Genomic DNA, 22,898 nt, shown 5'->3' with positions numbered 1-22,898 from the left:
TAATTTAAAAAAAAATAAAGTGATTGGACAGATTCCTAGGAAACAATGAATTAATAGGCCTTGTGGCGCACACCCTCGGTGGAGAGCTATGGGGGCTTCGGGATATGTGTCAAATGTGTTTATTCCTCCAGGAGTTTGTTGCAGAGTGAGCTCAGCCCCTAGGGTGGCCAGACCTCGGGATGGTCGTCTTCAGCGCTGGGTGGCCCCAAACCTGGTTTTCTGTGCTTGGATTAGTCACTGTGAGAACTAAAACTACCAAGTAGCTTTTTTCCCCTTAAGCTTCTGGGAAAAGAATACTTCTATCAGCTAACCAGCACATTCTCTCCTGCTGGAAAAGAATAGAAGCAGGGGATCAAAATAGTTACCATTTAAACAAACAAAAAAGAAACAGACTCCCGGATATAGAGAACAGACTGACAGCTCTCAGGACGATGGGGAGGCTGGGTGAAATAGGTGATAGGATTAAGGAAAACAAAAACAAAAAATCTCATGGTGATTACAGAAAGGAAGGTGGGGTGGGGGCAGGTAGAAGAGGATAAAATGGGGTTAAATGGTCATGGAAAGAAGACTAGAGTTTAGGTGGCGAAAACACAATACAATATATATATGAAGTATTAAAGAAGTGTACACTTGAAACTTATATAGTTTTATTAACCAATGTCACTCCAATAAATTCAATATAATTATTTAAAAAATAGTTACCATTTATTAAGGTCCTACTATGTGTCCTGACCCCCCAAAATGTCTGTCCTCTAAGCCAGTGATTTTTCAACTGGTGAGCCACAAGAATTTTTAAACCCTGACTGGTTTGGCTCAGTGGATAGAGTGTCAGCCTTCGGACTGAAGGTTCCCAAAGGCATGTACCTTGGTTGCGGGCACGTCCTCGGTGGGGCGTGTGCAGGAGGCACCTGATCGATGTTTCTCTCTCATCGATGTTTCTAGCTCCTATCCTCTCCCTTCCTCTCTGTAAAAAAATCAATAAAAAACATATTAAACCATGCAATACCTGACTGTTCAGTGGAGGCACTGACCTCTTTCCCCTTAGATTGTCAAATAAAAAAATGACAACAGCCAACAATAATAGCCATCTGGTGTGAATGCCCTGTCTTGAGAACCATAAGTATAAAAGTCATATAATAAAGTTGCATCTTATTGGTCATGTCTCGTAATAAGGTTACATCTGATCGGTTAATTCTTAGTACCAGAAATCCTTAGATACAAGTATAGGCACCTGATTTTTAAAAAAATCACTTTAGAGCAAAAAGGGTAGGTAATTACTAAATTACTATTCTTTTTTATAAATCAATGAAAATTATACCTACTTTTGTCTGATTGGAAAACAAAACAAAATAAAACAAAAAACACACCAATTTTTTGGTATTCCACAGAATTTTGATAGTTTATATGTGCCTTGAGATGAAAAAGGTTGAAAATCGCTGCTCTAAGCAGTTACATTATGCCTTATACTTTTCTCGGATTCCTGGAACCTAACATTTGTCATATGTTTTCATAGACACTAAATTCTGTTTGTTAATGAGAATGCTGGTAGAAATTGTTACTTAGCAATTAGCAATTTTCACCTCATATTTAGGAAGTGGTTTTACCAAAGAAATTTACCATTTAATTTTTTTTCTTCTAATTTAGCTTATTGACATGTGCATGCAGAACTGTGGTCCAAGTTTCCAGTCTCTGATTGTGAAGAAGGAGTTTGTTAAGGATAGTCTAGTTAAGCTGCTGCAACCCAGATACACCTTGCCATTAAGCACTCAGAATAGAATTTTGAATTTCATTAAGGTAAGTCCATTGTATACCGGATGGGATGGGACACTTCTACAATTAGAGGTTTCATTATATACCATTGGTCTCCCCATCCTTCACAAACCTCTGGTGAAGCCAGACAGCATTTTACTGTTTGATTTTCCGAGTAATGGGAATTTTTTCGTATTGGATGGTGCTTTTTTATCCAAGAGAATTTGTAATCATTTTCCTGCTTTCTCTCTGTTTCTATTTCCTCCATGTCAGGTAGGAAAGAGAGTGATGTGTACATTCATTTTGTAGATATGAAAACTATGTATTTGGAAGATAACTGACTGCTTACAAAGTTATTTGGCAAAAGAGCTACTGATGCTGTTTTAGAAAATGTGTATTAATTATGGATTTGGTACAGCAAAAAATAACTAATAATATATATTTCAGGGTTTCATTAAACTGTTGAGGCATGGGAGTCTGATGATTAAGCATATTATATTTTTTATTTAAAAAATATTTTTATTGACTTAGGAGGGGAAGGGAGAATGAGAGAGAGGAAAAAAACATCTATGATGAGAGAATCATTAATTGAATGCCTACTGCACAGCCCACACTGGAAATCAAGTCTGCAACCAGGGCATATGCCCTGACTGCGAATCAAACCATGACCTCCTGGTTCATAGATTGACTCTCAACCACTGAGCCAGCTGGCTGGGCTTAAACATATTGTATATTATTGTCCTAGTCTCTGAAAATGTAACACTTTGTCCTTGGCCTTCAAAAGTAGCTTTCTCTCTCTGCGTAAAGTCTGTAATAGTCAATTTCATTTTCGGTCACCAGCTGAAGAATTGTGTTTTGTGTTTGCTGCTGTTTTCAGACGTGGTCTCAGGGCTTCCCGGGAGGTGTGGATGTGAGTGAAGTGAAGGACGTGTACCTTGACCTGCTTAAGAAAGGCGTTCACTTTCCTCCCTCAGAGGCAGAGGCGGAAGCAGCAGAACAAGAGGTAGGAGGTCTTCTCTTTGACTCAAGTAGAGTAAGTTAGTATGTGACAATCCCAGCTCCCTCCAGCTTAAGCAGGAAGATGAATGTATTAGAAGGATATTACAGTAACTCCTTGAATAATGAAGCCACAAGAGGTTGGTGCTAGCTGGATCTTTTGAACAACCAAGGACCAAGCTCTCAAATGCCTTGTTTCTTGTCTACTTCTAGATGTCCCTCTGATCACCAGCTTCATTCCTCTCTCTCATTGCACGACAGCTTCTTCCACATAGCAGATAACATAGCTCCCAATTTTCCATGTGATTGCTTTAGCACTTTCAGATTCCAAGTTTAAAAAAACAAAAAAACAAAAAACAAAACTGGGAGAAGGAGTCTCCCTGAACCAACCTGGGTCAGTTTTCAATTTCTGCACAATGCAACTGAATTCATGTAAAAATATGATATGATGGCTCCAAATAGAAATCATTTGGCTAGAGTAGAAGAGAGGGCAGCTTTCAAACAAAACGTCTTGGTTCTTTACCTTGGGTAGTCTTATAATATGCCTGTTGTTTATTATTGATACTGTATCCATAAGAGAGTTTCTAGATGTTCACATGTATGCTCAAGTTTGCAAATAATTTCCAAGGTTTTGAACTAAAAGCCTTTGGATGGCTGATTAAATTCACCTCCTAGCTTTCCGTAATTTCTACGATGCAAAAACAGGAGTCCTTTCTTTCTTTAGACTCTTTCGTTAGTTTTATCTTGGTGGAATAAGCAGTACCACAAGTCTTATCTTCAAGGAGGCTCTGTCCGCAGGGCCAGCTGTTCTACTTGTGTGGCCATTCGCCTTTGGCCTCATTCTTTTACCTGCCCGTGAACCTGCTCATCAGACCCTTTTTGTTGTCTCCCACGGCACAGTGGAGTAATGGCCTTGAACCTTGCTACTTACTCAAAGTGTGATTTGGGGTATCATCTCTAGTTTATCCTCGACTAAATTAGAGGCTTATTTTTGCAAGGTTTCCAGGAGACTTTTCTGCACATTCAGGTTGAGAATCACTGGCCCCAAGCCCTGTACTTGGCTCTCCCGCCGGGGTTGGAAGTGGAGCATGGATTCAGAGGTTCATTGGTGGGAAAGGAGATGCCTCGCCAGCTGTGGCTTCAAAAGACCAAGATTTACCCTTGCTTTTTACAACCCAAAAGAGGACAGGAGTAATCTCACAGGGCAGTTTGTCTTACGGACCCTTGTTAAAAAATCTAAGAGCATTTTATTAAAATTCAATTCAGTTGATAATCATAATAGCCATAGCCACCTTCTACTTACTCTGTTTTGCCATTTGCTTAACAACGTTCTCAAAATGTGGGCAGGTTGGACACTTGATGATTGACTCTGGCTAACACCCTCTAAACCTGGATTTTGGTTGAGAGAAAGTGATGGAGTCATCTGAGTGGATAAAAACAAACAAAAAGCTGGGCTTGGGGTGTTTATGGTCATAATTGTTAAATAATAATCTTTCCATATTTCTTCTTGACAGACTGCTCAAATCTCATCAAATCCACCCGCATCTGTTCCTACTGCTCCAGCTCTTTCTTCTGTAGTTGCTCACAAGCACGCAACTATTACACTGGTCCCAGAACAGGTAACAGTAGCAACAACTGAATGTATTGATGACTTTTTCTAAGTTCTTAGCAGTTGGTATACATTTTAAAAAATATATATTTTATTGATTTTCTACAGAGAGGAAGGGAGAGGGATAGTGAGTTAGAAACATCAATGAGAGAGAAACATTGATCAGCTGCCTCCTGCACACTCCACCTGGGGATGTGATTCCAACCAAGGTACATGCCCTTGACCAGAATTGAACCTGGGACTCTTCAGTCTGCAGGCTGACGCTTATCCACTGAGTCAAAACAGTGGATAAGGGGTGGTATACATTTTTTTAAAATTCTTTTTCACACTGTTATGAGGTGGGGGTACATTATTACCATAATTCTGCAGAGGAGGCGGCTGGAGCTTAATGATACTATGTGACTTATCATGGGTCAATTCTAAATGCATGTAAGCCCTGGGACTGTGTCTGACCCTAAAGCCCACGCTCTGAACAATTCTGCGTGGCTACTGGCTTTTCTGTCTTTGTGGAGGTTGGGCTGTGAAATGGACCTTGTGCCAACTAGCTGATTTTTATTGGTTTTGAGTAGGACTGTCCAAAAACCATATCAGAAACCTCAGTACATGGAAGTCTTATTATGAGTGTTCATTGTGCTAACTGAATTACACTTGTCTGTATCTGTTTAACAGAGGTCCAGATGAGCCATTATTATACAGTATGGGGAAAAGTAGATTTACAGTTGTTGTTATAGAAATAATAAAATAATTAATAATTAATAAGAAACAACTGCAAACCTACTTTGGCCCCACCCTGTATGAAGCTCTTTTCTGTGCTGCTTTAAGGAACTATTATTGAAGACTTTGTTGTATTATTATTCTGCATTACATAAAAATGTATGGAGCCCTAGTAGATTATGCTCAGTGCATTGAGCAAATGAAGGGATCCAGGTTCAATTCTGGTCAAGGGCATGTACCTTGGTTGCAGGCTCAATCCTTGGCCCTGGTTGGGGTGCATGTGGGAGGCAACCAATCAATGTGTCTCTCTCACATTGATGTTTCTCTCTTTCTGTCTTTCTCCCTCCCTTCCCCTCTCTCTAGAAATCAATGGGGAAAATATCCTTGGGTGAGGATTTAAAAGTAAATAAATAACTACAAATAAATAACATTACCCTTTAAAAAAAAAAATCCATGTAGTTAATTCTCTTAGAATTTAATCCAGGAAGAAAAAATAAAGTGTTTCTTAATCCTTCCTTCCCTCATAGCATGAAAACTGTGCCACCTTCTTTTTTTCCTTTTTCCCATCAGCTGCCAAGAAACCCCGGCTAACATTTTCCATTTTGTCCAGGTCCCTGGTATAGTTACCTTTCTCTTCTCCACATTGTTCCTAATCTGATTTCCCCCCTTCACTTTTAACACTCCTGGGAAATATTTTTTGAATTTATTATAAAGCGATCTTTAAGTCCTTATAGGTGACAGAAGGCACATTTGCAAAATGTGTAAATATATTTATATTCACTGAAATAGAGATTTGACCATCTTAAATTTTACAAAAGCAGTTTTTCTCCCAGCCGAGGGTCCCAAGAGAAGGAAACAAGGGGGTCCCACATCCTGACCGGTGACTGTGTTGGTCTCCACAGATTGGCAAGTTGCACAGTGAGCTGGACATGGTGAAGATGAATGTGAAAGTGATGTCCGCCATCCTGATGGAGAATGTTCCTGGGTCTGAGAACCCTGAAGACATGGAGCTTCTGCAGGTGAGACATGGTTTCAGGGACCATCAGTCCAAGTGTCTCTTAACATTGTTCTCTAACCTTGGAGCCTTGGAGATGGAAGACGCCTTGACATTGTCTTCCAGTCCATCCTCCTGCATCATCCGTTGATTTCTAAACTTGGCAAAAAAAAGATGCAAGGGTGGCTTTTTCAGAAATGCAGTAGTAACTTAGACAAGCTCCTGGCCTTCTTGCAACAAATACTTTACCATCATTTACTCATTAATAGCCTGCTCATATGAGCGCTCTTATTCATCTCCAATAGTTTCAGTTGCACAAACGTTGGCTCTAGATTGTGCCATTCAACAAACATTGAGTAACTACAATGTGGTAGAAGACTCAGACATTGACCCTGTCCTGGCCTTCAAAGAACTTATGTCTGGTGAACATGATGGTTTTGTAGACAACAGTTTAATAAAGTGTTATAGATGCCAGGATAGAAATGTGTTTATCGTATAGTAAGATGAGGGTTGGAGCAGGGAGAAAGGTGAGGTTTTTGGAAAGGTCTAGATGGAGGCAGTATTCAGGCTGCAGGAGAAAGTGGGTAGTGCATCTGGACCGAGGAAACCATGAGTAGTTCATTGTTACTGCTGATGGCCCTCTGAGGCCTGGTTCTGTGTCTACAAATCCATGCTCTTTATTTTATTTTACTTTTTAAGAAAATATTTTTATTGATTTTTTACAGAGAGGAATGGAGAGGGATAGAGTTAGAAACATCAATTAGCTGCCTCCTGCACACCCCCCACTGGGGATGTGCCCTCAACCAAGATATATGCCCTTGACCAGAATTGAACATGGCCAGTGCTCTATCCACTGAACCAAACTGTTTAGGGCAATGCTCTTTACTTTTTCCCTCTAATGATTTGTTCTAATTGTCTATTCTAAGTTTTAACAAACATTTCTTGCATACTAACTTTAGAAGCACTTAGAGGGGGGTAAAAAATCATTGTCTAAATCTTTTTTCCCCTCGTAAGTTAAGAACCTTATTCTATTTCTACTTTTCTCAGATTCCAATACATTTTTCTTTGTATCTTTTCTTTCATTTCCCAGATTGTTAGGAGAGTTGCAATGGAGTAGCTTTAAAAAAAAAAAAAAATCCACAATTGAAGGCTTTTACAGATATAACCTTGGTGACTTGGAATGTTTAACAAGCATGTTAAACTAAAATACAAAATTAAATATCCCAGTAGAAGGGTATGTGGCAGATATTTTTTTTTTTTATGGTCCCAGTCCATTTAAACACTGAATCCAGTTTTATAATTTATGCCGTCCTGGAGTGCACCACAGCGCCTTTGTGTGTCAGCCTTTGGGTGCAGATGTTTGATTGAGTTTTGCAAGGATCATGCTAATTTGTTGGTTGCTGTTTTGATGCCTGGGCTTAGGGCTGTGTGCTGCCTTGAATAGTAAAGAGACTTGGGTTATAAATCAACTTGAGAGTACTACTCAAGGCCAACCCAAGTTGAATGGGTTCTGGCATCAGACCAACCTGCTATGGAGCCTTGTGAATATGTAGCTTTATTTTTCTTTCTGTGCTTTCTGTTAAAAACACATAGAAATCGGGTGTGGGGCGTACTGTTCATAAATTCTTTTGACAAATACTTGAGGGTGTTTTTTTGTTTGTTTGTTTTTCTTGCAATCTAAGTAACCTCATAAAGCAAACAATTTCCCTACCCACTATACTTCTAACAGCTTGCCTGTGAGGTTTATCCCCCTCACTTAACCAGTTCTAACACTAATTATCCGGAGTTAGCATGGACCTCACAGATGGAGGGCTCAGGCTCATGAGACTGCTCCTCCCCCCCTCCCCACATCAAACACTGCTTACAAGTCATAGCCCTCAGGTAACCCACACCTCTGTCTGATTTGGCTATCTGATGAAGAGGTACCCAGGATGAGGTCTGGAAGGGTCAGGAGCTCCTGTCCCCATAGAATTGGGGTGCACCACCCTCCCGGCACCTGGATGTGTTCACTGACCCAGAAGTCTCAGAACCCCTTTATTTATTTAGAGTTGTTTTTTGTGGTATGTCGTCCCCCCCCTCCCTCCCCCCCGCCCCTGAGATTCCATTATTGATTTAATCACTTGGCCATTTGTGTTTAAAGCAATCCCAGCCCTTCTCCCCTCCTTGGAGGTCAGGGATGGAGTGAAAGTTCCAACCCTCTAATCCCAGGGTTGGTCTCCTTGGCTGCAAACCCTCTTCTTTCCAAGAGTCACCTCATTAGCATAAACTCTGGATGGATTGAAAAGAGCTTCTTCTAAATAACAATAGGTGCTCCTCACCCTGACCACTCAGGAAATTCCAAGGGTTTAAAACTTCTAAGCTAGGAACTGGGCTTGAAGACCAAATCTATATTTCTTATTAGATCACGGAATCATACCTCAGTCTAAAAGAACTGATTAAATCTATGGAGACCAAGGACAAGGAGTCTATCCGATACAAGGTTCTTAAAAACAAAATCAGCAAAGCTAGACTATGGAGAATGTTTTCAGGGGTTCTCTCACACCTGTCCCAACTCTTCAGATCAGTGAAATGCTTCAGTGAATGGAGTTTGCCACTTTCTTTTCTGCATTTAGAAAGAACCCCCACCTAATGCTAGCTCCCTGGCCTCCCCAGGTAACCCCAGGGGCTTTGGGAGGCTTTGGCATGCTCCTGGCTGGGACACTGAGGTGGGAGGCAGTGAGGGCCCACTGGCATTGAGCATCCGCAGGGCATATTTTGAGGGTAGGAGTGCATCTGGGAAGAAGTGATAATACTATCAGAGGTCAACTTTGTGAGTTGTCAAACAGACATCTGTTTCTTTTTCCAAAATCAGCTAATAACCACAGTTGTTGTTTTTTTTGTTTTTTTTTTGTTTTTTTTTAATATGTTTTTCTTGATTTTCAGAGAAAGAGGAAGGGAAAGGGAGAGATAGAAAGATTGATGAGAAAGAAGCATCACATGTTTCAACACTCCCCTCTACTGGGGATTGACCTCGGACGTGTGCCCTGACCAGAATTGAACCAGCAACCTCTTGGTGCATGGGAGGATACTCAGTCCACTGAGCCACTCTGGCTGGGCTAACCACAGTTTTTGAAAGCTCACTGAAATAATAAACTTACCTCCTCTTTATTCCCCAAATCCCAGTGAAATGACAGAAGAAATATGAAACTAAGAATAAACACCCTGGACTATCAGGAGAGAAGAAGAGTGAGAATATTCAGTGTCCAATAATATAGGTGGGATCAGACTCAGGGAGGAACCCACAGCCTCACCCGGGCAAAAGAGACCTTTTGGGAACTTCCTGTATGGCTGTTGTTGACAAAGAAAGTGTATCCTATAGAAAAATTTTGTAAGAGTTTACTTGACACTACATTTTGAAGACATGCCCAGAAGCAAAATTGCAACAGATTGAGAAAATGCTTCAGTGAATGGAGTTTGCCACTTTCTTTTCTGCATTTAGAATGAAAGACAGAAAAAAAACAAAAAAACAATAACAACAAGAAAAAAAAAAAAAAAAAAAAAAAAAAAAACCTAAGGGAGGTACATAAAATGCATCTTATTATGCCCAGATTTCAAGATCCCCAAAGACCACCAGGGAGTCGAGTCTGATGCAAAAGCAAAGAGTCTTTATTCAAGCCTGAGCTCAGTCTCTCCATCTCTACTGACACAGCGGCAGGATGCAAAGAGCCCCAAGTTCAGAAAGTACAGCCTTTTTATAGGGCTTAGGGTTGGGTGGTGGGGTGATGCTGGGACCACTGAGTTGGCTGGTTCCAATTGGTGGGGTGAGAGCCAGGGTCCATTCACACCTGGTTACTTCCCTCTGCATTTCTATTGGCTGATTTAAGGGTGGGTTGGGTAACTGACACATTCTGTGGTTTTTCTCAGAAAGGAGTCATGTCGGGGACATAGTTATACAAGATGGATGACACAGTACAAAATGGAGTCAGTCCTGCTCTGCCCTTTCCCATCTGAGGTAGATTAACGAGGTGGGGAAAAGCATGGCAGGGAAATCAGTAGGACTGGATAAAGAGCAAAAATGGAGAAGCACAATTTTTTACATTGGTGGTACAGGATGGTTAATAATGTTTATAATATATAGTACTGGTATTTGGGGAACAAGATAACAATGAAGGGTTCTGTGGTCTCCTGCTGTGGTGATTTTGTGCTCTGGTGCCTGAGGTTGTGCCAGTGAAGGTTCTAGAAAAGAAAGTTACTGCGACATTGCAAAGCTGCGTTATCCTAGATCAGTGGTCAGCAAACCGCGGCTCTGTTGACTAATGAGTTTGCCGACCACTGACCTAGACTCTCTAGTCCAGTAATTACAGGCTGTTGTTGTTCCTGGTCGGCAAACTCATTAGTCACCAGAGCCGCAGTTTGCCTACTACTGTCCTAGGTGCATAAGAACAATACTCACTACAGACTGATTCATATGCCTTTCAGCATAATGATTATTGCTTATCTCATTTTTGATTCTTATAAATATATTTCCAGTAGGACATGATCTCATTCTTCTAGGGGAAATGGTGGACAACATAGACTGATGAACAAGAGCAGACCCAGAGATAAGGAGCCATAGGTCAAACTGTTGGACCTCAAAGGGAGGGTGGGGATAAAAAGGAGAGATCAACCAAAGGACTTATGTGCACACATATGAGCCTAAACAGTGGTCAAGGACAATAGGGGGGTGGGGCATGAGTGGGGGGGAGGGGATTAGAATAGGGGGGGTTTGAGGACAAATATATGATACCTTAATCAATAAAGAAATTTTAAAAAAAGAACAATAGTCAGAACTCATTCATGGTAAAGACTGGCTTTGCTAAGGCAGCTGAAGGCCTGGGAATTGGCTGCCTGCTGTGGCCTGCCCAGCTAGGAATTTATGATCAGACCCTCCTGTGGGGTTACTTCTGGTCACTGAGCTTGTCAGGCCTGCCGTGGGTTCCCCCAGAGCTTGTCAGGTTAATTGCATAGCCCCCATTTTTGTTCACATTGTAAAGGAGGACAAAGACTGTCCCCCAATGAACTGAGGGGGTTGCCAAGGGGACCAGAACCTCAGCAGACAGAGGAAAAAGGACCAGTAATCCTTGGGGTTTTTAAGCATGGGAGGCAGGGAGTCTCATTCCCAGAGATGGTGATGCAATAGGCTGTTGGAATTCCCAGGAAAAATACTTATTTTCCTTCTCCTCCTAAAAGTCAAGACTGAAACACCCTATTCCTTTGTGGTTACAGAGTGAAAGGAAACTTGTGTGTGTTTTTCTACTGTTCAAACCAACACTACCCACAGGGCCCAGTTCTCCTTCACCAGCTGGAGAACTAGAGTACAAATCCGTTCTGACACTATCCAGCTGGTGTTAGCATCAGGTTCCACAGTTAAGGGCTCAGACTCACAAGACTGCCCCCACTTCTGCTGCCCATTGCTCGGCCAGGCATTCCATACTTCTGACCAACCTGCTATAATGGAAACCATGGATCCCCAAGACCTTCTCCTGGGGGTTGGTAATTTGCTAGAATGACTCACAGAACTCAAGGAAACATTTCTATTTATGGTTCATTTATCAAGGGTAGTACAAGGGATGCGAATGAATAGACAAATGAAGAAGCCTAGAAGGGTTCCGAGGATGAGAGCGTCTGTCCCTGTGGGGTTGGGGTATACCACCCTCCAAACACTTTGATGTGTTCACCAACTCAGAGGATCTCTGAACCCCATACTTGATGCATTTTTATGGAGGTTTGAGGGTTCAGAACAGGCCTCCTTCAAGTGTGCCACTTCGGCATGCGAATTCTTTTGAACTGAAGGCCAGTCAAGACCCTGTAGACTCATGAGAAATTTTTACCTCTCCCTTAAAAAATTTAAATTAGGGGCCTTGCCCATAATAAGTCATGACTGGAGATAATGTTTTATGACCTATGTAGAGGGCAGGGCAAACATCTAATTACTGAGTATCGGCCCTTCTGACCCTGCCTTACCTAACCCTTAGCACTGAATGCCATATACACCTCATTTTAACTTTCTGTCACTGAACCTTTTGTATATGTGGGGTTCCCAGACAAACATAATTAAATTTTTTTTTTCCTCTTGTTAATCTGTCTCATGTTGATCTAGTTATTAGCCCAAAATAGCATCACTTCCGCTAAAGCCCATGTACTATATATGCTGTATATTTCTCATTTTAACTTTCTGTCCCTGACTTCCTCATGTACTAGTGTCTGGTGCTCCTATGCCTAGGTATGTAACGAAATTTGGTTATTTTCTCTTGTTAGTCTGTCTCATGCAGACTTCATTGTCAGAACAGCTGAAAGAACCTTAGGGAGGTGGAGGACAGTTTCTTCCCCACGAGTTTCATCATGGAGGTATGATAATGATTAACTCTCATCTCCATCCTCTCTCCCCTTCCCAGAGGATGGAGAGAGGGACTGAAAGTTACAAGCTTCTAATCACGGTTTGGTCTTTCTGGGGACCAGCCCCCATCCCGAAGCTGTCCAGGAGCCCACCAAGAGTCCCCTCATTAGAACAAAAGATGCGCCTGTCACTTGGGGATTTAGAAACTGGAAGCAGAGATCAATATATATAGTTCTTAAAAAATATACATATATATATATATACATACATATATATATATATATATATATATATATATATATATATATTTTAATTGATTTTTTACAGAGAGGAAGGGAGAGGGATAGAGAGTTAAAAATATCAATCAGCTGCCTCCTGCACATCTCCCACCAGGGATGTGCCCACAACCAGGGTACATGCCCCTGACGGGAACTGAACCTGGGACCTTTCAGTCCACAGGTCGATGCTCTAGCCACTGAGCCAAACCAGTTAGGGCCCAATATATAGTCCTTATTTCACAACAGGAAGGGACCGTTTAGGTGTCTAAGCTACAAGGGGAGTCTTTGATCCGGCTCCTCTTCTTCAGGCTTTATCTCCTGCTTCCCAATTTTATTAGAGGTTGACCGTGGTCACTAGAGATGGGTGCCTTTCAAGCCCTTATGTCTTTATTGACTCTCCTATCTTTGGATCCTATTTCTAGCCTTTGAGGGTTTCACATGCTTTCTTGAAAGTTTAGACATGCATGGTAAAACATTTTTATATCATATCCAACTTTTTGAGGTATTTTGTTACCAGGAAGGTCTTCATGCAATTTGTTAACATTACACCCAACCTCTACACTCGGAATTGCTTTCTATTTTGTCTGTCGGTGCTTACCTTCTAGCAGCTGTTCTGTTCATTTGGAGCCCATTCCACCTTGATTCCTTCCATCCCAGATCCAGTGGACTTACTACTGGGAATCTCCTATCTGTTCTCAAATCCATGGGGAACAGTTCCATCCTGAAGCTCTGCTAATTAATGGGGCTCCTACTCTTTGTTAGACTCTCAGGCAGTAAAACTATTCTGCAAAATAAACACCTTTCCCCACCACTATGTTGCCTTGTGGACTCTGAACTTCATTATGGAGTGGGGGTCGGGGGAGGACTGGGATTATTTTTAGTTTCCCAGTGAGGAATACAAAGATTCTGGTGAGTTAAAGAGCGTTTGCTCTAGTCACAGGAATGAAACATGACTGCATGTGTTCTTGCATTTGCTTTCTTGGCCTTGCGCACTTGGCTTTGGACCAACTTACTCTGACCTTGAATAGCTGACTTTTCCTGTTACCTCCCATTTTAGTCTTTCTTGTTTTGTCTAGCCCGAGTAGGACAATGAGAGAACAGAATGTTTTCATCTTCTGCAGAATAAAATCAGCTCAGATTTTCAAACTATGACCAGAGAAAGCCTCACTCTAGCTTATTAGAGATGTTTCAAATCATGTGAATGTAAAATTTGATTCTGTAAGAGTAATTTGTAAGCAGTTGAGAAAAAAATCATGAAAGGAAAATTTTTTAAACAGTCATCCTCCCCTGATCACTCTTACTGTCTTTACCACTCAGAAACTAGTAAGGTATTAAAAGTAGAAGGGGCAGGAAGAGAATAACGAAATAATTTATAAACCTATTGGAGGTTTGGTGCACAAAATCTGTCAGCCTGGCCTATGCCCTCTCTCAGTCCAGGAGCCCTTGGGGGATGTCTGACTGATGGCTTAGGCCATCCTTAGTGCTGCCAGGGAAGAGGGAAAGGCTCCCACCATCCCCGCTGTGCTCACCACCTGTGAGCCCAGCTTCTAGCTGAGCAGCCCTTCCCCTGTGGGAGCACACTGACCACCACGGGGCAGCTCCTGTGTTGAACTCTGCCCCCTGGTGGTCAGTGCACATCATAGTGACCAGTCATTCTGCCATCTGGTCGATTTGCATATTAGCCTTTTATTATATAGGATATGCATAGACCATGGACACAGACAATAGACAGGGGAAGACCTGGGGTGTAGTGGGCTAAAGAGTTAATGAAAACAAACTTTTCTGTAAGTCAAAGGTTGACAACTCTTATAGTTGGGACAGAGTCAGAAGGGTCCTAATGAGCTGATCTTCTTGAGGGTTATCTTGACAATTCATTTGTCATTCACTCAGCTGACCTTGTATAAGGCAAAAGAGACTGCAGGGCCAAGTTGGGTTGAGAGATGTTTGGTTTTAGGGTGGGGGATAGTTTTTATTCTGAGCAGATAGAGACGTTCTTTGGGTCTCTTTCAGCCTGGGTGCGGTGCCCTGGAGAGAGGAAATATGGTGTGGGCTGATAATGGGAGTAATGAAATAATATTGCATGCAGATATTATTTCTAGAGATGGCTATCAAGTAAGGCTTCTTTCTGTATTCACTTTTTCAGGGGAGATGTTCGGACACCTTTCTTTCCCTTTATATTGATTTTTTTTTTACAGAGAGGAAGGGAGAAGGATAGAGAGTTAGAAACATCAATGAGAGAAAAACATTGATCAGCTTGCCTCCTGCACGCCCCCTACTGGGGATGTGCCCACAACCAAGGTACATGCCCTTGATTGGAATTGAACCTGGGACCCTTGAGTCCACAGGCTGATGCTCTATCCACTGAGCCAAACCAATTAGGGCTTCTTTTCCTTTATATTGAGTTGATCTAATTGAGTTTGTTTCACCACCAGTTACTCGGCGCTCTTATCAGGTTGGTGCATATGGGACAATTCGAGTCAGAGTTGAAAGTGCAGAGAGAGCTCCTTCCTTAACTCCTGAGGAGTAGGAGCCTCTGGATGTCAAAAGAGGAAGCCATCAGTGAGCTCCTTGTTTTGCTCCAAAGACTTTTGCATTGATTGTTCAGTTCACTGTGACTTAGAAGCCTGCCTACTGCTTTGATATGATATGAAAGGGGGCAGTTCCAGGGGCTCTGTGCTGGACAGACGCAGCAGCAGCTGTTGCTCTGTGTTTTTTGGCTCCCGCCCCCTGGCTTCCCACACGCACAGCCCTGCAGGTGCCTGCTGTGGGGAGTGTTTGACCCGTCCTTTTGGTCCGTGGCGCTTGATCTGCACCATTTCCAGGTGGCTTGGCCCTCCTCGGAGACAGACATCAATGGCACAGATCAGAGTGGGCTGGTGTTTGAAGAGGTTTGGCGCACTCTGCCTTGCAAACCTGCTGAGAGATGTGGTGTTCCTTTCATGTTTCCTCTCTGTCTGTGTCCAGAGGGCAGAGGGAGGATCTTCATGTGATGGGGGCTAATGATGTTGGTTGCAAATTCATTTCAGATTAATGACTACTTTTTTTTTTTTTTTTGTCTCGGGCCTCTAACAGCCACTGGAGTCCCTTGATCTTGACATTGTTCTAGCAAGGCTGCCAGGGAGCAAGGAGAATAATTTCTGTGCACTCCCAAACACAGGAACAAAGGAGCAGTCCTCATTCATCAGGGGATTGTGTTAAATGCTGCTCCGAGTCCTTGCCTTTGCATAATATTGTGTCCTGGTAGTGGTGTGAACATTACAGGAGGGTACTAGTTATCTAGTTAAGCTTCTAGTGAACCCTCCTTATTCAACCATCATGCATTTCTTGACTCCCCATTGTATTCCAGACACAGGGCTGTTCCAATTATTTCCTATTTTTTTTTAATTTTTTTTTAATATATTTTATTGATTTTTTACAGAGAGGAAGGGAGAGAGATAGAGAGTTAGAAACATCGATGAGAGAGAGACTCATCGATCAGCTGCCTCTTGCACACACCCTACTGGGGATATGCCCGCAACCAAGGTACATGCCCTTGACCGGAATCGAACCCAGGACCCTTCAGTCCCCAAGCCGACGCTCTATCCATTGAGCCAAACCGGCCTCGGCATATTTCCTATTTTTTTTTTAAAATATATTTTATTGATTTTTTTACAGAGAGGAAGAGAGAGGGATAGAGAGTTAGAAACATTGACGAGAGAGAATTACCGATCAGCTGCCTCTTGCACAACCCCTACTGGGGATGTGCCCGCAACCAAGGTACATGCCCTTGACCGGAATCGAACCCAGGACCCTTCAGTCCGCAGGCCTATGCTCTATCCATTGCAACAAACTATAATAGTTTCGGCCAATTATTTCCTATTTTTACAACCACCCTACCAGATAGTTGGTTATCTTTGTCTTATAGATTTAAAAAACAAACAAAAAAACAAAAAACCAAAAACCCTAAAACTAAAATGTAACTAAATTCCATGTCAGGTCTGTGTATGCGAGAAGCCTTTGGCCTACTGAGTCTAAAGACTCTTCTCGTTCATTCCAGTGGCCATAAGTGAGCCCAGCTCAGCTTACATTGAGTCTGCGGGTGATTTCTGGGTATAATGCAGAGTGGGGTCCTTCTGACGGAGAACAAAGGGCCCACAGATCAGAAAATATTGTAATACCTGGACGTGTAAGGGAAAAAGTTGGTTAGCACAGCTAAGAGTGGCCAAGCCTTTATTTAGCAAATAGGACTGTTTTCTGGCTGCGTGTTGCAGGTGTAAAACCCAGAATCTGGCCCCGATCTGTCCGTCTCGCTTTTCACCACCGCTTTTCACTTCCCTTTGTCTTGCACATATTTTTGTTATGATTTTGTGGAGAAGCAGTGGCTTTTCCCTCGGAGTCTAAATGGCAGCTGGTAATGGTTTGATTTATTTATTTAGAGATTTCCTGTCAGAGCCTTGTAATAGATTGTTTGAGACTCTAAATGGTTCCGTGAAGTGTCAGTTTTTCAGCGGCTCTTTCTTGAGGGGGAAAATATCAGATAATGCAACAGTGCGATGACTTAGCAAGTCCGGCCGCTTTCATTTTGAAAGGGGAAACATCCCTGTGTGTTTGTGTGATGTTAGTCGTCTATTGGCAAATTCCAGCCAAGGTGGATTTGAAGGAGTATTACTGTCAGCGTTACACTTCTCAGGATTACTTGGAGGTTAGCCTGGGAGGAGGTCAGTTGCAAGGCAATAGTTTGCAAATGTCAGTGTGTATAAGAAACACTTCTGATGCTTCTTTATATATATATATATATATTATTAATTTTTCACAGAGAGGAAGGAAGAGGGACAGAGAACTAGAAACATCGATGAGAAGAAACATCGATCAGCTGCCTCCTGCACACCCCCCACCGGGGATGTGCTCACAGCCAAGGTACATGCCCTTGACCGGAATCGAACCCGGGACCCTTCAGTCCACAGGCCGACGCTCTATCCACTGAGCCAAACAGGTTTTGGCCTGATGCTTCTTTAAAAAAAAAAAAAAAAAAAAAAAGCCGAAGCCAGTTTGGCTCAGTGGATAGAGCGTCGGTCTGCGGACTGCAAGGTCCCAGGTTCCACTCCGGTCAAGGGCATGTACATAGGTTGTGGGCACATCCCTAGTAGGGGGTGTGTAGGAGGCAGCTGGTCGATGTTTCTCTCTCATCGAAGTTTCTAGCTCTCTATCCCTCTCCCTTCCTCTCTGTAAAAAATCAATAAAATATATTTTAAAAAAATAAAGGTAGATTCCCAGCCCCTCAGCCCCAGTTGTAGACTCACTGTAGGCTTCTGAGGCTTGCTGCTGGGATTCTAGGTCATTCGAATAAAGGTATTATCCAGGACTCCTTTTAAAATTCTGATTCCATTCATCTTGGAATGTGATGCTGTAACTGTAATTTAAAGGTTTTAAATGTTTATTTAAGTAAAACAGAATGGGAAAACCACGTTGCTGTAAATGTTGAACTACTTTCTGTCACTGTCTCTGAGAATGACCTATTTTCTGTTGTATGTTGTACGTTGTGGCTACAGAATTCCTCCTCATGCACATCTCATTTTACTTTATTTCTTTCCTTTTTGTTGAATTTATTGGGGTGACTCTGGCTAACAAAATTATACAGGTTTCAAGTGCCCAACTGTACAACACACCATCTGTGCACTGTACTGTGTGTTCATTACTCCAAGTGGAGTCTCCATCCATCACCATTTATCCCTCTCTTACTCTTCCCTACCTCCCTCATTCTCCTCATTTTTATTTAAATGTCAGCTCTTGAAACAGACGTGGCCAGTAGTATAATTTTCATTTATCAAATGAGAAAATCGAGATTAAAAAAAACAAGTGATTCCTGATTGTCCTCCCCCACTTCCCCCCTCCAACAGTACAGCTAATAAGCAGTCCATCCAGAAGTCCCAAATTCTGCTTCTAATTTCAAGTCCTGTGTTCCATGCAGGCCACCAATTTGTCCTCATGACACCTGTTCTGATTTTTTAGAGGAAAATATCACTTATAATTCACTGTGTTCTCATAGGAAGGATCAGCTATCCATAATTAAATATTTGGTAATCTCCTGTCGGTGACTCAAGGTGGAGGGAGGTGGTCACAGGTGTATACAGATTGGTGAATCAGTTGTCTTTCTAGAACATTCCTAAGCATAGAAGAAGAAAGCTCTCTCCTCTCTTTGACAGAAACTTTACAAGACGGGTCGGGAGATGCAGGAGCGAATCATGGACCTGCTCGTGGTGGTGGAGAATGAAGACGTAACTATTGAGCTCATCCAAGTGAATGAGGATCTGAATAACGCCATCCTTGGCTACGAGAGGTGAGCAGAAGGTGCAGTCTCTCCAACACTCCTCCAAGTCTGGTTTCACCACCAGTTACTCAGCGTTCTTATTAGAGGGCCTACAAGGTAAACACTCAGGAAAATCAAGAACAGTTTCAGGACAAGGCCGCCTCCCTCCCAAGATAGGGATCTCGGTCCTGGCCTTCTGGGAGCCTGTGATGTGGCCTGTGAGAATGAGCAGTGCTGGGAGCACTGGGCATCGGGGCTGCGTAAACCTCTAACCTGTGAGCGGGCCTGGACTCTGTCACCTAATGCTGTCTGCACTGAGCACCTCCTAGGCTCTGGGATAGATGAGTGCTGTAAACAAAGTCTCAGGGAATGTGAAGTTGACCTTGAGTTTGGGATGGAGAAGAATAGGGGAGGGGAAGAGGAGAGAATTTCTTTTTTTTTTTTTTTTTTTTTTTTAAATAAATTTTTATTGTTCATATTATTACAAGTGTTCCTTTCCCCCCCCTTCCCACCCCACCCTCTGCCCTTTCCCCACTCCCCATTGTCCTCATCCATAGGTGCACAGTTTATGTTCAGTCTCTTCCCACATTCCCCTCTCCCCTTTTCCCCAAGAATCATCAGTTCACTCCCCTTCCATACCTCTGATTCTATTATATTCAACAGTTAATATTGTTCATCAGATTTTTTTTTTAATTTCCTTGGTTTTTAGATTCACTTGTTGATAGTTACGTATTTGTTGTTCATAATTTTTATCTTTATTTACTTTCTCTTCTGAAAGAACCCCCTTCAGCAATTCATATAATTCTGGTTTGGTGGTGATGAACTCCTTTAGCTTTTTTTTATTAGTGAAGCTCTTTATCTGACCTTCAATTCTGAGTGATAGCTTTGCTGGGTAGAGTATTTTTGGCTGTAGGTTCTTGCTATTCATCACCTTGAATATTTCTTGCCATTCCCGTCTGGCCTGCATGGTTTCTGTTGAGAAATCAGCTGACAATCGTATAGGTGCTCCTTTATAGGTAACCACCTGCTTAGCTCTTGCTGCTTTTAATATTCTCTCTTTGTCCTTTGCTCTTGGAATCTTAATTATGATTTGTCTTGGTGTGGTCCTCTTTGGATTCCTCTTATTTGGAGTTCTGTGTGCTTCCTGGACTTGTAAGTCCAATTCTTTCCCCAGGTGGGGGAAGTTTTCTGTCACTATTTCTTTCAGTATGTTTTCGATATCTTGCTCTCTCTCATCTTCTGGGACCCCCATGATTCTGATGTTGGATCGTTTGAAGTTGTCCCAGAGGTTTCTTACATTATCTTCAATTTTCTGGATTCTCTTGCCTTCTAGCTTCTGCAGAGGAGTGTCTTCTGGCTCTTTATGTTCCAAATCTTTGACTTGATTCTTGCGATCTTCTATTCTGTTTTTAGGACTCTGTAGAATATTTTTTATTTCAGACAATGTATTCTTTATTTCTTGTTGATCCCTTAGCATTTCTTGTTGATCCCTTTTCATATCCTCATAGGTCTCATTTATTTTATCGGCCTTTTCTAGGAGTCTCTTGAAAAACCTTATAAGTGTGGTTTTGAACTCTATATCCAGTCGCTTTTTGTCCTCCATTTCTTTCGTTTGTGATCTATTTGGTTTAGGCATTTTCGCAGGCAGCTTTTCTGATGGGGCGGAGTTTCAGGGTGGAGCCTACAGCCTTGGCTTCCGTCAGCCCCGCCCTATGCGACTCCTGAGACTCAGGGTCCTTCAGTACTTGTTGCAAGCGCCTCTGAGAGAAAGGTGCCCTCGATTTTCGCCTGCTACCAAACAGTGTAAGCTCTCCCGCAATGGGCCCGAAACTGGGGTTCAGTTCAGTTGGAAGTGGAGTTGGAGATGGCGTTCAGAGCAGTCTGGAGCCTGTCTCCTTCCCGCCAGGGCAGTCCTACGGCACAGCCGGCGGGCCCTTCTCTGCGCACAGTGTGCGCGCCTCTGGGACCTCCTTTTGCGGCTTCCCCGGGTACCGCCTTACAGCCCAGCTCCCTCTGGATGAGCCTGGGTCCCCGGGGTCTGGCCTAGAACGGGGGTTCAGAGCAGTCGGGGGCCCAGCACAGTCGGAGTGTTTATCTCCTTCCCGCTAGGGAACGCCAGCCAGGCACTCGGCCTCCCTCCTCTCCGGCTCCGTCCTCTCCGTGCGCGCGCGCCGCGTGTCTCCGTACCTTGGGCTTTTACAGCTCCTCCGCGCTTCCTTCTGGTTTTCTCCTTACTTCTCGTTGTAGAATTTCCAGTCAGTTGACTTTCCTGTAGTTCTGGGTAATGTCCATTTTATATTTTAGTTGTATTTTATTGAAATTGTTGCATGCGGCTGCGGCTAGGTGCCTACCCGAGCAGCCATCTTGGATTCTCCTTTTTTTTTTTTTTTTTTTTTTTTTTTTTTTAAGATTAAGTCTAAATTCTTTTTTTTTTAAATATGTTTTATTGATTTTTTTACAGAGAGGAAGAGAGAGGGATAGAGAGTTAGAAACATCGATGAGAGAGAAACATTGACCAGCTGCTTCCTGCACACTCCCTACTGGGGATGTGCCCGCAACCAAGGTACATGCCCTTGACTGGAATCGAACCCGGGACCCTTGAGTCCACAGGCTGACGCTCTATCCACTGAGCCAAACTGGTTTTGGTGGGAGAATATATATTTTTTTAATATATTTTTATTGATTTTGTACAGAGAGGAAGGGAGAGAGATTGAGAGTTAGAAACATTGATGAGAGATAGTCATCGATCAGCTACCTCTTGCACACCCCCTACTGGGGATATGCCTGCAACCAAGGTACATACCCTTGACCGGAATCGAACCCGGGACCTTTCAGTCCCCAAGCTGATGCTCTATTCATTGAGCCAAACCGGTTTTGGCGGTGGGAGAATATTTTATGTGAAGAAAAATAGTCTATGAAAAACCAGGGCAGCCAATGAGGAAATTTTTAATGTGAACATATAAAAATAGTCATGCAAATAAGGAAATGGAACTGGACCTGTGAAGGGTGTTCACACTCGTCACTAACTAGCCTACAAGAAGCCAATGGCAGAAGTCGACAGGAGAAAAATCACATGTGTTTCAGAAAGGGAGAAATCTTTAAAACCAAGTGCATGGTCCAATGATTTGGAAGCTTTTCATCTTTCAAGTGTTTAGGTTCACAGAGTTGATGTGTCATACTATTCATTCCATGTTTCTAGAGCCACTCTTAGCTTGCAAAGCATTTCCACATCCATCCACCTGTATTATCTACTGACATCTTGCCCCTGAAAAAAAAAACTTTCTGATGAAGTGGTTGAAATAAGGATCAGGAAATCATATCCACGGTCATATGACTACTTGATAATAATGCTGGTTCTTGAACCTTGCGCGACTACCTTCAACTTTTACTATTTTTTCAAGGCCATTACTTTGTTTATTTATTTAACTATTCCTCCTTTACCCCCAGTGTATGAGCAGTATAAAATTTTAAAATGTTATAAAAGCTCAATATTGTTAGTAGGTATCAGATGTCTTATAAAAATGAAGATAGTGAAAATATGATAAATGCATTTAAATTTTCAGTGGAAAATTATAATGGCAAAATTGGAACACCTTAAGTAATTGGGAATAATAAGAAAAGTTAAATATGTGGTACATTCATAAAGTAAAATATGCAGCCACTAACAATTGAACTTCTGAGTAACTAGAAAAATGCTTGCCAAGTATTGAATTAGGATGCAGAAAACTGTAAAGTATAATTCCAATTAAGTTTGAAATAGATTAGCCTTCAGGAAAATATACTGGGAGAAAAGACATCGTAATATTAAGGACAGTTTCTAGGTGACAAAAATGATTAGGAACCTCTTCTAGGGGATGGAATTTTATTATTTTTAATACTTTTCCATATTCTTGCTGTTTTCTTCAAGGGCATCATTC

General features: G+C 42.2%; 1 protein-coding gene across 2 annotated transcripts in view; it reads left to right on the top strand.

Annotated features, from left to right (window-relative positions):
* The window catches only part of TOM1L1 (target of myb1 like 1 membrane trafficking protein), a 46,262-nt gene that overhangs the window by 9,462 nt on the left and 13,902 nt on the right, over nucleotides 1-22,898 (top strand). For both annotated transcript variants that reach the window (XM_084862589.1, XM_084862590.1), the window contains 5 exons: nucleotides 1,645-1,794; nucleotides 2,627-2,752; nucleotides 4,260-4,364; nucleotides 5,971-6,087; nucleotides 18,878-19,011. In XM_084862589.1, the coding sequence (XP_084718715.1) occupies nucleotides 1,645-1,794; nucleotides 2,627-2,752; nucleotides 4,260-4,364; nucleotides 5,971-6,087; nucleotides 18,878-19,011 (632 nt within the window). The remainder of the gene's footprint in view (nucleotides 1-1,644; nucleotides 1,795-2,626; nucleotides 2,753-4,259; nucleotides 4,365-5,970; nucleotides 6,088-18,877; nucleotides 19,012-22,898) is intronic.

Source organism: Pipistrellus hanaki (genome assembly GCF_964339955.1).
Source record: "Pipistrellus hanaki genome assembly, chromosome: 16".
Classification (NCBI taxonomy): Eukaryota; Metazoa; Chordata; class Mammalia; order Chiroptera; family Vespertilionidae; genus Pipistrellus; species Pipistrellus hanaki.
The sequence above is the reverse complement of the archived record's forward strand: the minus strand, read 5'-3'. Positions and strand labels throughout refer to the sequence as shown.